Source organism: Diceros bicornis, chromosome 12 (assembly GCF_020826845.1).
Source record: "Diceros bicornis minor isolate mBicDic1 chromosome 12, mDicBic1.mat.cur, whole genome shotgun sequence".
NCBI lineage: Eukaryota > Metazoa > Chordata > Mammalia > Perissodactyla > Rhinocerotidae > Diceros > Diceros bicornis.
Window position 1 is genome coordinate 45,975,294 of NC_080751.1, and position 14,342 is coordinate 45,989,635.

General features: G+C 36.4%; 1 protein-coding gene across 4 annotated transcripts in view; it reads left to right on the forward strand.

Annotated features, from left to right (window-relative positions):
- Positions 1-14,342, forward strand: part of ATL2 (atlastin GTPase 2) — a 65,208-nt gene that overhangs the window by 21,205 nt on the left and 29,661 nt on the right. For all 4 annotated transcript variants that reach the window (XM_058551403.1, XM_058551404.1, XM_058551406.1 and 1 more), the window contains exon 2: positions 8,380-8,624. In XM_058551403.1, the coding sequence (XP_058407386.1) occupies positions 8,380-8,624 (245 nt within the window). The remainder of the gene's footprint in view (positions 1-8,379; positions 8,625-14,342) is intronic.

The window sequence follows — 14,342 nt, forward strand, 5'->3', positions numbered from 1 at the left end:
TATTTAATGTAATTATTGATTTAGTTGGGTTTAAGTTTACCATCTTGCTCTTTGTTTTCCATTTGTTCCTTTTGTCTTTTCTTCTTGTTTTTTCTTTTGGGTTAATTGAATATTTTTTAGTATTTTATTTTGGTTCCTTATTGGCTTTTTTAGCTATACTTCTTAATTTTCTTAGTCATTGCTCAGGGGTTAACAATATATATGCCTAATGTATCAAAGTCCATTTAGAACCACTGTTTTACTGCTTTCCACTTCAAAATCACAATAACCTTAGAGTATAATTTCATTTACGTGTCCCCACAACGTTTGTCTGTTTTTTACTCTTTTACTTCTACATGTATTATAAACCCCATATTACAATTTATGATTTTTGTTCTAAATAATCAATTATCTTTTAAGGAAGTTACTTGGGGGAAACAACTAGTCTTTCATTTTTGTATCCACTTATTTACTACTTTGGATTCAGATCTATAGGAAGGAATGAGAGGCTTTCCAACTGGTGTTATTTCTTTTCAGCCTGAAGAACATCGTTTAGTATCTCATGTAGTGTACATCTGCTGGCGACTAATTCTCTTAGCTTTTGCTCACTGTCTTTATTTTGCTTTTATTTTTGAATGATAGTTTCACTGAATATAGAAGTCTGAGTTGACATTCTTTTTTTCTTTAAGCACTCTAATTTCATTATCCTCTGGTTTCCATTGCTTCTGATAAGAAGGAGTCATTTGCATTATCCCCCCCACTCCCCCCCGCTTCTTTAAAGATTTTCCCTTCATCTTTGATTTTTAGCAGTCTGACTGATGTGATTTTCTTTGTATTTATCCCTGGTTGAGGTTTTGGGCTTCTTGGATCTGTAAGTCTCTGTCATCAAATTTGCTGACATTTTGACTGTTATATCTTCAAATATTTTTTCAACTCCGTGCTCACCTTGTTCTCCTTCTGAGACTCTAACTACATATTGGATGTTGCTCCACAGGTCCCTGAGTCTCTGTTAGTTTTTCTTCATTCTTTTTTCTCTTTGTTCTTCTGATTAGAGAATTTTGGTCTGTCTTCAAGTTCAATGACCCTTTGTTCTGCAGTGTCCAGTCTGTTGTTCAGTCCATCCAATGACTATTTCATTTTAATTATTGTACTTTTCAGTTCTAGAATTTTCATTTGTTTTTTAGTAGTCTATTTCTTGGCAGAGACTCCCTATCTATTTACTTATTAAGACCTTATTTTTAAGTCCTTGAACATATTTACAGTATTTTCTTAAGAGCTTTTATCTGCTAAGTTGAACATTTGGGCCATTGCAGGATTGATTTCTGTTAACTGCTTTGTTTCTTGACTCTCGGCCACATTTTCCTCTTTCTTTGCGTGTCTAATAATTTCTTTTTTTCTTTTTTTTGTGAGGAAGATCAGTCCTGAGCTAACATCCATGCCAATTCTCCTCTTTTTGCTGAGGAAGACCGGCTCTGAGCTAACATCTATTGCCAATCCTCCTCCTTTTTTCTCCAAAGCCCCAGTAGATAGTTGTATGTCATAGTTGCACATGCTTCTAGTTGCTGTATGTGGGATGCTACCTCAGCATGGCCGGATAAGCGGTGCGTCAGTGCACGCCCAGGCCGCCAGTAGCGGAGCGCGTGCGCTTAACCTCTAAGCCACGGGGCCGGCCCTAATAATTTCTGATCATATACTTTATATTGTATGTTTTGCATTGTAGAGATTCTGTATTCTGTTATCTAGTTTTTCTTCTGGCGAGAAGTTCAATTCCTAGTTGATCTTGACCTTTTGTAGGCTTGGCTTTATACTTTTTTAGTGTGGATCTCTGAAAAGCTTAGAGGAAACCCTCCTAACTTGGTGGGACTAAATATCCAAACTGTCTCCCTTGTAGATCTTTTCAGGTTTTAGTATTAGGCTTTGTTTGGGTGGGTCTTCAGTAGGTCTTAACTCTAGAATGTGATCCTTAATTCTAAGATGTGGCCTTTGTGGTGTGTTAGTTTGATGCCCGAGGTATTCATAAGATCTCTGTACCATGGCTGGGCCAGAATGCTAAAGTGTCCCGGTAATGTTTACTTCTGTTGTGTTTCTGTCCCTCATTCAACCCTTTAGTAGCTGTTTTCTGGTAAGCCTGTATAGTGTTGTGTTCCCTTGCACCTGTGTCGCTCTTGGCCGAGGACTTCTGGGTTCCACCTCTGCACAGCTCCTTTTTCTCTGTGTCCTGCCTCACAGATTCCATCTGCTTTAGCAGTCTTGAACTCAGATCTTTGCTTGTGCTTTTGTTCTCCACACTGTGTTTAGGAAATCGTTCCTAGGCGGAGAGTGGGGGTGGGTGGGAGGTTGAGGGGGATGAACATGGGACTCACCTCGTGAGTTTTCTTCTCTCAAGGATTGCTCTCTTCTGCCTGTTGTCCAATGCTTGAAAAAAGATGCCTCATATATTTTGTCTAGTTTTATACTTTGTGGCGGAGGGCCAGTCTGGTACCAGATACTCTAATGACTGGAAGAGGAAGTCCCATATGTTCTTTTGTTTTTGTTTTTCCTAAGTGTACCTATGTTTTAAAAAACAAAGCAAAAAAGAATTGGGAATGATATGTACTACTTTGTGATCTGCCTTTTTCCCACATATAAGAAAACTGACATATTTTAGTATCCTTAATTTCTTAAATGTGTGTGTGTGTTGTTAAGCTGCCTAATATGTCAACATGTGGTTAAAATGACTATTAGGCTACTTTCCAGTTTTGAGACACTCAACATTAATTTTTTTTTTTTGAGGAAGATCGGCCCTGAGCTAACATCTGCCAATCTTCCTCTTTTTTTTTTTCTGCTGAGGAAGACTGGCCATGGGCTAACATCCATGCCCATCTTCCTCCACTTTATATGGGACGCCGCCACAGCATGGCTTGCCAAGCGGTGCGTTGGTGCACGCCCGGGATCCGAACCTGCAAACCCCGGGCTGCTGCAGTGGAACGCGCGCACTTGACCGCTTGCGCCACCGGGCTGGCCCCTCAACATTAATTTTTACTACCACGAATAACACTAGTAAACAAACTTGTATGTCTTTGTTTATTTTCTTATAATAAATTCCTAGAAATAGGTTTACCATGGTATAACCTCTTTAAGGCTTTTAGAAGTATGTGCTAGAACAAACTTTTGAATACTTAGATACTGTTTTCATTTGGTTATAGAATATGAATATTGAGGTTCAAGTACCAGACTCCAAAACATTATTTTGCTCTTGTAGAATAGCTAATTTTTGTAAATAGACTGAGTGGACTGAATCCAGGCTACTTTCCATAAAAATTTATTTTAAGTTTTTATTTGGAATATGATTAATAAAATTACTTGAATTGCTTTGGAAAAGTGAATTACTGTTATACTTGGTTCTCTTTCTACAAGTTTAGTTTGGGCTTGATGTAATCTAATGTTAGTAACATTTTATTGTAATGCAGATTTGTAGCACCTATATATTGTCTTAGTTTATAATTAAGCTTGAGATTTGCAGGTGGATCTAGGTCAGTCCTGAAGTGTAAATTTTGCTGTTGGATTACATGCTGAATGTATGAATTAGGCAGATTAAGATAAAGTATGATTACACAGCAGTCAAAAAGACAGGTCTTTTTAAATTTTTAGTAGACTTTTATTTTTTAGAGCAGTTTTAGGTTCACAGCAAAATTGAGCAGAAAGTACAGTCATTCCTCCATATCCAAGGGGAATTGATTCCAGGACCCCCAAGGATACTGAAACCCGCAGATGCTCAAGTCTGTTATATAAAATGGTGTAGTATTTGCATATAACCTAGGCACATCCTCTCATATACTTTAAATCATCTCTAGATTACTTATAATACCTAATACAATATAAATGCTATGTAAATAGTTGTTATACTGTATTATTTAGGGAATAATGACCAGAAAAAGAAGCCTGTACATGTTCTGTACAGATTAGCCATCATAAGCGTTTTCGATTGCCAGTTGATATGGAGGGCCAGCTGTACAGAGTTCCCATATAACCCCTATCCCCACACACCTATAGCCTCCCCCCCAATCAACATTCCACACCAGTGTGGCACATTTGTTACAATCCACGAACATTCATTGACGCATCATCATCCAAAATTCATAGTTTACATTAGGGTGTACTTTGGGGGGTTGTATATTCTATGAGTTTTGACAAATGCATAATAATGTATATCTACCATTATAGTATTATAGGGAGTAGTTTCACTAAATATCCTTAAATATCATTTGTACTCCACCTAGTCATCTCTCTTTTGGTCCTTAACCCCTGGCAACTACTGATCTTTTTTACTAAGACAGGTGTCTTTTTGTAGGCCTTGTGGCAAATACCTTAAGTGTACTTAGTGTTAAGGTATGGAGAAATATTTGAGGAACAGTTGATCATCTGTAGTTGTCTTTCAGCTTTGACCTTGAAAGGTCCATTTGGGGGCTGGAGTGGGGGAGAACTAACTTGGAACAGTGAATGAGAAAAATCTTTTGGGAGAGCTGAAATCTACTTTCCCAGTAATTTCTTGGCATTGAAGAATGGAAATAAAATCACTATTCTCTACGTAGGGTTTAACTTCAGTTTAAAATCTTAGGGTAATGCTAAATTTAAAAAGACCTCCAATTGTAGGTAGTTGCTGAATGTTAAATTTGCAGGTATTCTAATGAAATTTACATATAAATCTCTTTTATTCAATTGAATATACCAGTATTTGGTGAATGAAGTACTTTTTCTGTAGTTAGTCCAAATTTGGTAGAGAAATCATGATAGGGAGAATAAACTTAGGTGAATCGTGTAGTTGTACTCCATTATACCTTTGAAACATATTTGCTACACTTTGCTTTAGAAGTCTGTAGACTAGTAATGGTGACAAATATATAGACACAGGCTGCTTGTATATCTGAGGTGCAATCTTTATCCATGCTAATAAGAGAAAACTGGCCACATGGTAGCTATGGTCAACTAATCGAGGTAGAATTTCAAGTTAATAAAGATTTCCTGCTAAGTGGTTTGTTTGTTTTTGTTATTCACCAACTAATGCTTTTTTTACGACAAGAAACAAGACTATTTGTTGGTTATAACAAAATCAGCAGTGTCCAAATTTGGTCATTGTGATATTTTACCACTTATTAATTTTGAGTTCTTTCTAATTAAAGTGTATTACTTGGTGGGGCTTCATACTTTTAATTGTAATTTTGTGATAAATATACTACTCTTGAGTTGCTAGAAATATTTCCCCAAACTAATAATGTGATTGTCAAATTTGCTTATAAAATAGGTAGGGGCAGGTGTAAAACTCCTGAGTAAAATGTGTAAATTTCATTCATTCAAAAAATATTTATTAAGCACCTGCTAGGTGCCAAGCACTGTTCTAGGTGCTGGGAGATAGAGTGGTCAACAGGATGACTGAGACCCTTATTTTTGTGGTGGATACATTCTGTGGAGGGGGAGATATAGGGTACTCATGCAAACAAATGAAAAGAGGTTATTTTAGATACTGAAAAGGGCTATGGGAAAAAAACCTGTTTTGTTAAAGTGAGTGGTCAAGGAAGGCCACAATGAGGAGATAACATTTGAGCTGAGACCTAGATGATGGAGAAATAAACCATGTGAATTTCTAGGGACAGCACAGGGGAGAACACAGGACAAAGATTCTAAGGTGGGAAACAGGTTTGGCCTGTTCAGGAAACAGCAAGAGGGCCAGATTGCAGGAGCCAGATCACACAGGAATGCAGAGGCCCTGGTAAGGAATTTAGAGTTTTCTTTTTTTTTCCCTCTATGTTTTTGGTTACAGTGGGAAACTGATTGAGGGTTTTAAGCAGAGGATTGGCAATGTAGGAGGGGAGACATATAATAAATACTTACATAAATATTCAAATGGTGAGTGGATTAAGATTAGGGGAGTATAGGAGGACTAAATTTGGTTAGGAGCCTTAGGGAAGATATACCAGAGGAAATGACGTTTAAACTGAGACTTAAGGAATAAGTATGAATTGATTAGGGGAACTGATTAGGGGAACAATATGGGAAAGAATAGTCCGGGCAGAGGAATACCGTGAGTCAAATATGAGTCTAAAAAGAGTTTAATAGCGTAAGAATCTGAAAGAAGGCTAGCTTGTCTGTTTTAGTTTACAGAGAGAAGAGGAGCACCAAATGGAACAGGAGAGATTTGATTTGTAAAGCATTGTGTGGGATTTTATTTGTTAATCCTCTCTAACAATGGTTTTTAGAAGGAGAGTAACTTAATCACATTTACACTACATTACTTAGTTGCTACTCTGTGGAGGTTGGATTGAATTGGAGGAGGGGGCAAGAAGGGGGAGACCCGTTAGGTGCCACTCTAAGTGGGATAAGATGGTGGTGATGGGAACAGGGATGGTATCAATCGAGATTTTGAATGAAGACAGATTTAAAAACTTGGTTATTGGTTAGATTTAGGGGTAAGGAAAAGGAGAGATGAATCGAGGACAGCCCCCAGATTCGTGCCTGAACAAATGGGTGGATAGTGATGTCATTACACAGCTACACTGGTTGATTGAACTTCACCGTAGAGTTTTAACATTTCAAGATGTAAGTAAAAGATTCTCCTTTGGGATTGAGTTTTTTAAAATTACTGTTACCTTAATAACAAGCACCTATAGTGCTTACTATGTACCATGCGTATTTCAGCTCATTTAATCTTGGTAACGACTCTGAGGTAGGTACTGTTATTATCCACATGTTACAGATGAGAAAACAGGCACAGAGAAGTTGTGACACGCATCTAGGCAGTTTTGCTCGTAGTTCGTGGTCTTAACTACTGATTAAGCTTGGAAGCTTTTAATCACACAATTTGCATACTGTTTTGTCATTTATCTGCACTCATCTAAGGATACATTAAATTGGAATTTAATGTGTTGTACCTTTCCTGGCAAGTTTACTTTTTGTGCGTTCAGATAGCATATCTGGCTGTATCTGTATACTATTGAAGTAGGCAGTGATAATATCTTCTTTAATTAAATATTGATTGCTTTTACTTTCCAAGATTCTCCTTTGATGTTGTTCGCTCTTTGTACTGTATTGTCACTGTTTGCTGCACATTTTGAAATAGTGTTCTTGATTTTGCTGTGTACAGTTAAAGATGCCTTGTGATGTGGAGGTAAAGGCTCTAATAGTCTTTGCAAATCAAATAAGCTAGATGTTTCTCTCTGTAAAGACATTAAAAGTCCATTAATATAGGTGTATGATCTTTGCTCTGAGAATAGTGGTTATGTGCATAAGGTATGGTTGTAGTGTTGGCTGGTCATATGCTGCTCCTCAGTGGACTGGCTGTCTCCTGGGAAAGGAGGGACTGTTATTGCATTGAATACAGCAGATACTGTATTTCTCCTTAGATTGGAAACTGACACTTAGTACACAGGCTCAAGGGCTGAGTTTCCTAAAAATGTTGATGTGGGAGAGGATAAGGTCCCCAGGAGTAACTTGTTGCTACATGATCAAGCTAAACAAGGTACATAGCATCTGAAACTAGCTATTATGTGTTTTTTTTTTTTTTTTAAGAACAGAAACCTAAACTTTAGAAATCTGTCTCTGCTGTTATTTGTTCTATGGGTATTTCTTCATCACTGTGAAGTAAGCTGCTTCTGCAAAGGTTGCCTTCTTTTGGTGTGCTGGGTGACCAAAGGAAGAGTTTATAAAACTGTTTTTAAGAGCTATGTAATTTTCAAGTGTTGGCTGTGGTTGGTGAACATGAGCCCCAGAGGCAGATGAAACTCTAGGATATAACTCTGCACCTCACTGACGGTTCTTCTTGTGTCTTACACTAAAACATTAATTCTGTGTTTTGCTTTAATAAGGGAGGCTTGTACTGTTAGGTTACTCTTAGTAAATTGTTAGCTTTATCATAAATGTCATTTTTGGAAACCTCTTACGATCTTAACTTAGCCCTTTAAGTTTCGGAATGAAAAATAATGTTTATAATTCATATATATGTTTTAATCTTTGTAACTTGGAGTAATGTCCAAGGTTATACCTACAGGGAAAATTGAAATTTGAATTATTAGGTGAAATGGATTCCCCTCCCCCAAGTCTAGTTTCTGTGTGCATATGTAGCAAAAGTTGTTTATAAAATAATGCAGTGTTCAAGAACAGGTACTGCTTCTCTTATGACTTAATTGAGATAGAGGCCATACTTAGTATTGCTGCTTCTCTGTATATGTAGTGAGAAATGTTACCAGTATTCTTGGTCCTATTATAGAGGGAGTGAGAAATCCAATATGTACCTGAACATCACTTTTTGTAATGCTTTTCAAATGATGTATAATGAGGGGAAGTTATTTGAAATTTTACTTTAGTTGTGACCCTTTAGGAAAAGTTCGTAATGTAGGAATTAACCTGTTTTTCTTTTTTTAATTTTAGGTGAGAATTATGAAGATGATGACCTAGTAAACTCTGATGAGGTTATGAAGAAACCATGTCCAGTACAGATTGTTCTTGCTCATGAAGATGACCATAACTTTGAGCTTGATGAAGAAGCTTTGGAGCAGATATTGCTACAGGAGCACATACGAGATCTTAACATAGTAGTGGTATCCGTGGCAGGAGCTTTTCGTAAAGGGAAATCATTTCTACTGGACTTCATGCTCAGATATATGTATAACAAGGTGAATAGTGTCTTTTAAATTGAACCCAGTTAAAAACAAAAACTATCAATCAATCAACCTTGTTTAGAAATAAAAGCAGTAAGAGCTGTATCTTTAATTTTACAAAAATACAGTTCTTGATAAGACTTCTCAGTTAAGATGGTAATGTAAGTTAGTTTGAGCTCTTGATTCTTCTTCATCTCCATAATTCCTTTTTGTGTATAGTGCGTATTGATGCATATGATTTAGCATCTATGTGCCAGGCGTTGTAGCTCTAACCCAGCGTGTCCGAGTATGCTCTCAAGTCTCTGAAGTATTGTTCATCTCTCTCGTTGCTCTTTTCTACACCTTTCCCTTCTTGATCACCTTTACAACGATGGGTGAAGTAGGCTTAAGAGACTTTTGTGAAAGTACACCTATGCTCCTCAAATAAGTCACCTTCAGTGACTATTACTTTTTGAGGTCAAGTGCAGTTCCTTAGAGTGGCTTCCATGGCCTTCCATGATCTCTGAGCCTCATCTCTTGCCTCTGTATGTCAGGTATACTATAGTTTTTGCAGTTCCTCAAATGTGTCGTGTTATTTCTCACATGTTGCTGTACCTTGGCTAATCTTTTTATAGGAGGCCTTCCCTGATTTCTAAGACTATGTTTTATCCTCCTCCCAGCTCTCGTGGCACAGGTCATATGTTTCATTGATACTATTTTAGTTACTTATTTTTCCTGGCTAGTTTAACCTGTGTCAGGGGTGGGCCTTATCTTGATTACCATATCTCCCAAGCCTAGCACAATAACTGGCCCATAGTAAGCACTTATTTTCTATTTTGACTGATGAATCTCCCTCTCTCTACACATTTTCACTTTTTGATGGTACTAGACAATTGTTATTTCCCTCTTCCTCCCTGACTTTGACTTTCTCCTCTGAAAAAAAGCAAAAAAAAATTTCACTTGAATCAGAATGTTTTTCTAACAGTTGAAAATTGCGCTGAGGGAGTGGGAGTTTGATAGGGACCAAGAAGAAGGATTGGAAATTTGGAGTGGAGCACTTAGGGGCAAGGGCTTTACCAGGGGGCTTTTGACATTCAGAAGCCACATGAAGACGCTAGAAGTAACACTTTTATAGAATTACGTAATTGTCTAAACACCAGTCAGGGTGCTTACCTTTACGAGTCCTATATAAATCTGTAACTGGGTGTGCATCTTGGCATAAATAATAAGGTAAACATTCCCAGTTGATTTTTCTAGGAGGCTTTTCAGTAAATTCTTTTCATAGGGATCTCTTCAGGCATGTTCAAGTATGCCTGAGTATCAAGAATGCAGTTCATGTTAAAGAAGAATGCAGTTCATGTTAAAGAACAGTATTTTACAGGGTACTACAGAGAAAGATACAGTATTTTAAAGTTTTTCCATTTAGACTTGATTATTTCCCAGAGTTTTACATCTGAAATAGAGAAATGTATAAGTAGTGACATATTCTTGTAAGAAAAGACTGTGCATTTAAAGATGATAAAAGAATTCCTGTATTTTGAGATTCTAACTCCTTCGATTAGCTTGTGTATATTGTATCTATGTGTGTCTGAGCTGTTCACTGCAAATGTATTTGATTCCAAGTAGGTCACAGACAGTAGAATGTGAGAAGGGAAAGGAAGCTTAGATCACTTGTCTAGCAGTGACAGGAAAGTTTCACCTCAGGTGCCATTTCTGATTCCATCTCTGATCAATTAGTAGTGGCTGTTCAGAGGGGGAGGAGCAGCCCACACGTGTCATGTATTTGCAATCTCTGAACTAATAGAATTCCCTCTTTCCTGGTGGAGACACTGAAGCCACAGAAAGGTTGTAAGGCCTGAGTGAGTACACACCTAGTTATTGGCTTCTAAGCTGAAATGTCTTTTTAAATATTCATCCGTAAGGTTTTCATGTAGAATTCCTGATATAAATAATCTTATTCTGTTAATTGCCAATTGCGTTAAACAGTGTCTAATTTTAGGGATAACATACCTCTGCTTACACTGATTTAGTGGTGGGTCATGCTTTTTCTAGGAGATGAAAGTAAAGGAGACATAACAATGGGATAGTTTTGGATTTATTTCATCAACCTATATGCCTGCAAAGGCGAGATGCTAGCTGAAGAAGGTAGGAGATGAGCAGTGGCTTATACTGACTTTGTATATCTTCTGTATTGACCTGAGTCAGTTTATGTAAGGGTGCTGTTCACTAAAGGAGCTAAAGGTAAATATTTTACTTTATGATTTAGAAATAGATGAATGTTATCATTTTGAGTAGTTAGTAAAGGAATCATAACACAAGGCTGAATGTAAGCTCTTTTATATTGGATAAAAACAAAAACTTCGGTAGCTAAGTTCTTAAAACTAAGAATATTCTGAGGTTTTTACCAAACTTTCTAAATTATAAGGGAAGTTTTGACTTTTAGGTCTCATTTTCATGTGAAGTAAATAGCTTCTTGTACAGTTTGTTTTTTGAGCTACTACTTGTATTATGAAAAGAGGCTGTTTTTACTTGAAATATAGGACGAAAGAAATTAGTCTTTTGTAAACTTGAGATGTGAACTAAAAGTTCTTCTAGAATAAATTTCCTCATGTCAGAGCTAGTCAATTATTATAGTTAAGCTTTTACCATGAAGTATAAAATATGAGAGTATCATATAATTGCTGATTTATTGAATTCATAATGCAGGAAACATTTTGAACTTATAGGGATATCACGTATAACATTCACTGTGAATGCCATATATGAGGAATACCACAGAAATTTAAATATTGTTGATGTACCTAATAATTTGTAAGTAGAATATTTATTATAAAAGTCATTCTCAAAGTTACGAAATGAAATAATTTTAAAAATTTACATGGAACTATTAGGTCTATTATGTCAGTGTTTTTAAAAAAAATCACCATATTATTTCATGTGTAAACGTAGGGAGTTACACAAAAGGAGATTAAAATCTGTAATGAGAGACAGATTTGGTGGTGGTGGTGGGAGGGAGGTTGACTTTTTGAAATATATGTGTATACTCCCGAGTATTCTATGCCTTTCCCTTTCAAATGCTGATTTGGTTGTTTAGGACTGTAGTTTGGGTAAATGTATTTTATCTTTTTTTAAATTTTTCTTTTTTTTTGAAGTATAATTTACATAAAGAAAAGTGCACAAATCTTAAGTGTATAGCTTGATGAAATTTTACATGTGTATAAATCCATATTACCACTACCCAGGTGAAGATATAGAACCTCCTGCTTTGTTATATCCTTCCCAGTTAATATCTACCCCCCAAAAGGTAACCACTATTCTGAACTCTCTTAGCACAGACTAGTTTTGCCTGATTTTGACCTTCACATGAATGAAATCATACCATAGGGGTTTGTGTTTGACTTATTTCATTAGCATATCTGTGAAATGTACCCATGTTTTTGCATGTAGTGATAGTCCATTATTTTTGTTACTTTAGTATTCCACTATATGATTATACCACATTTTATTTATCCATTTAACTGTCAATGGATATTTGCTTTGATCTTTTTAAGTTTTAGTAAGCTGATTTTTGTGAATCACATGCTTCCAAAGTGAAGTAGATTACTCTAGTGTCAACAGGAATTGTTAGAAAAATGCTGATCAAATTGTCATGTAAAAGTAATTTCAATTCCGAGAATCAGTTTAAGAAGGTCAAAACTTCATTTTAATAGAATTAAATTATATAATGTATGTAAAACTTAATACTTGGGATGTATTGAACACTAAGTAATGGTGCTAGCTCCTATTGAACCCATCTAGATAAGGATTCTTAATTCTGTACAGAGTTGCTTCCATTTTTCTATCATTCTCTATGTTTTTTCTCATTTCATCTGTACCCCAACTCATTTCACACTTTATGTATTGTTTTGAAGTGTATCGATAACATTTCATTTGTAAATATTTCAGTATGTATCTCTTTAAAGATAAGGGCTTTTTTGGACATTACAGTAATATTAGACATAAAAATCAGTAATTCCTTAAGTTATGTAATATCTTATAAATGATCAATTTTCCAGTTGCCTCAGATGCTTTAAGTTTTTTTTAAGTTTGTTTGAATCAAGATCCAATCAAATGGGGTCCACATTGTGATTGGTTGTCTTTAAAGTGTTTTTTTAACTCTTTTTGGTTTCCCTCCATCTTTTTTCTTGGTAATTTATCTGTTCTTGAAGAAACTGATGGTTAGTCTTATAGTTTCCCAGTCTCGGTTTGCTGATTTTATCCCACTGGTGTGGTTTTAGGTGTTCCTTTGTCCTGTGAATTTCCTGAAATTTGTTAGTTGAATCCAGAGACTTGATCAGACTCAGGTTCGACTTTTGGCAAGAGCACTTCATAGATGATGTATTCTTCTGTGAAGAGGCCCATATTATCTTTTAAGATAACAGTTTTTGAATCTTTACTGAGTTCTAGGTACTTGGATTACTAAGCATTTAATAGATTATCTCACTCAGTATTCACAATAACCCTATGCAGAAATATTAGTATTTCAACTTGGTAGTTGAAGAAATGAGGCTCATTGAGGCTCTAAGTGGCAAGGATGAGATTCTGGACCAGGCAATTTGATGCCAAAACCTTTATTCTAAAAATTACTATGTAAAATGATATTTGGTCCTTTTGCGTAACTACACTGAATTGTTCTTTGGTAAATGTTCCATTTCTCAATGTTTGCTTCAGAAGTTGAAATAGACTGACAGGAGTGCATGCATGGTAACTTTTCCTTGCTGCCCACTGGTATCTATGCTTAATGGGTAAAGAGTTTTGACTCCATTTATGACATAATTACTAACACATTTTATGGGAAATTATATGTAGTTTTTATTCTTTACTATTTAAAAAGCTGCTCCCTGGGGCTGGCCCCATCGCGTAGAGGTTAAGTGCACGCGCTCCGCTGCTGGCGTCCTGGGTTTGGGTGCCGGGCGCGCACCAACACACCGCTTGTCAGGCCATGCTGTGGTGGTGTCCCATATAAAGTGGAGGAAGATGGGCATGGATGTTAGTTAGCTCAGGGCCAGTCTTCCTCAGCAAAAAGAGGAGGATTGGCATGGATGTTAGCTCAGGGCTGATCTTCCTCTCTCTCTCTCTCTCTCTCACACACACACACACACACACACACACACACACAAAGTAAATAAATAAATAAATATTAAAAAAAAGAAAATAAAAAGCTGCTCCCAGAACTGCTTTCAGAGATCAGGAGTAAGAACTATCTTTAAGGATCATATGTACTTATATATATACATATAATTTGCCAGAAGCATGAATATCTCAGAATCGGCTGTATGAGATGTTGAACTTGATTTCACCTTTTTCTCTAAGGCTAACAATATCTGAGATGTAAGACTTGTGGGAAATGTGTGAATCCATGAAGAAAAACTTCGTTTGTTTCAGGTTCTTTTCCAAGCAAAATTGTATTTAGAGGAAGAACAATATTTTTGCAAGTTTCTTCCTAGGGTCATTTTATTACTTATTGTTTTTGTGGTATAATTTACATAGAGTAACGTGCATAAATCTTAGTATAGCCAGTGAATTTTTATGTACCTATACTTTTGTAACCACTGCCACTCAGATCAAGAAAGAGAACTCTTCCAGTGCTCTAGAAGGCTCTCTCATTCTCCCTCCCAGTTATTAGTATCTCCAGCTCTCAGGGTCCACCACTGTTCTGACTTTTATCACCATAGATTAGTTTTGCCTACTTTTGAACTTCACGTAAATGTAATC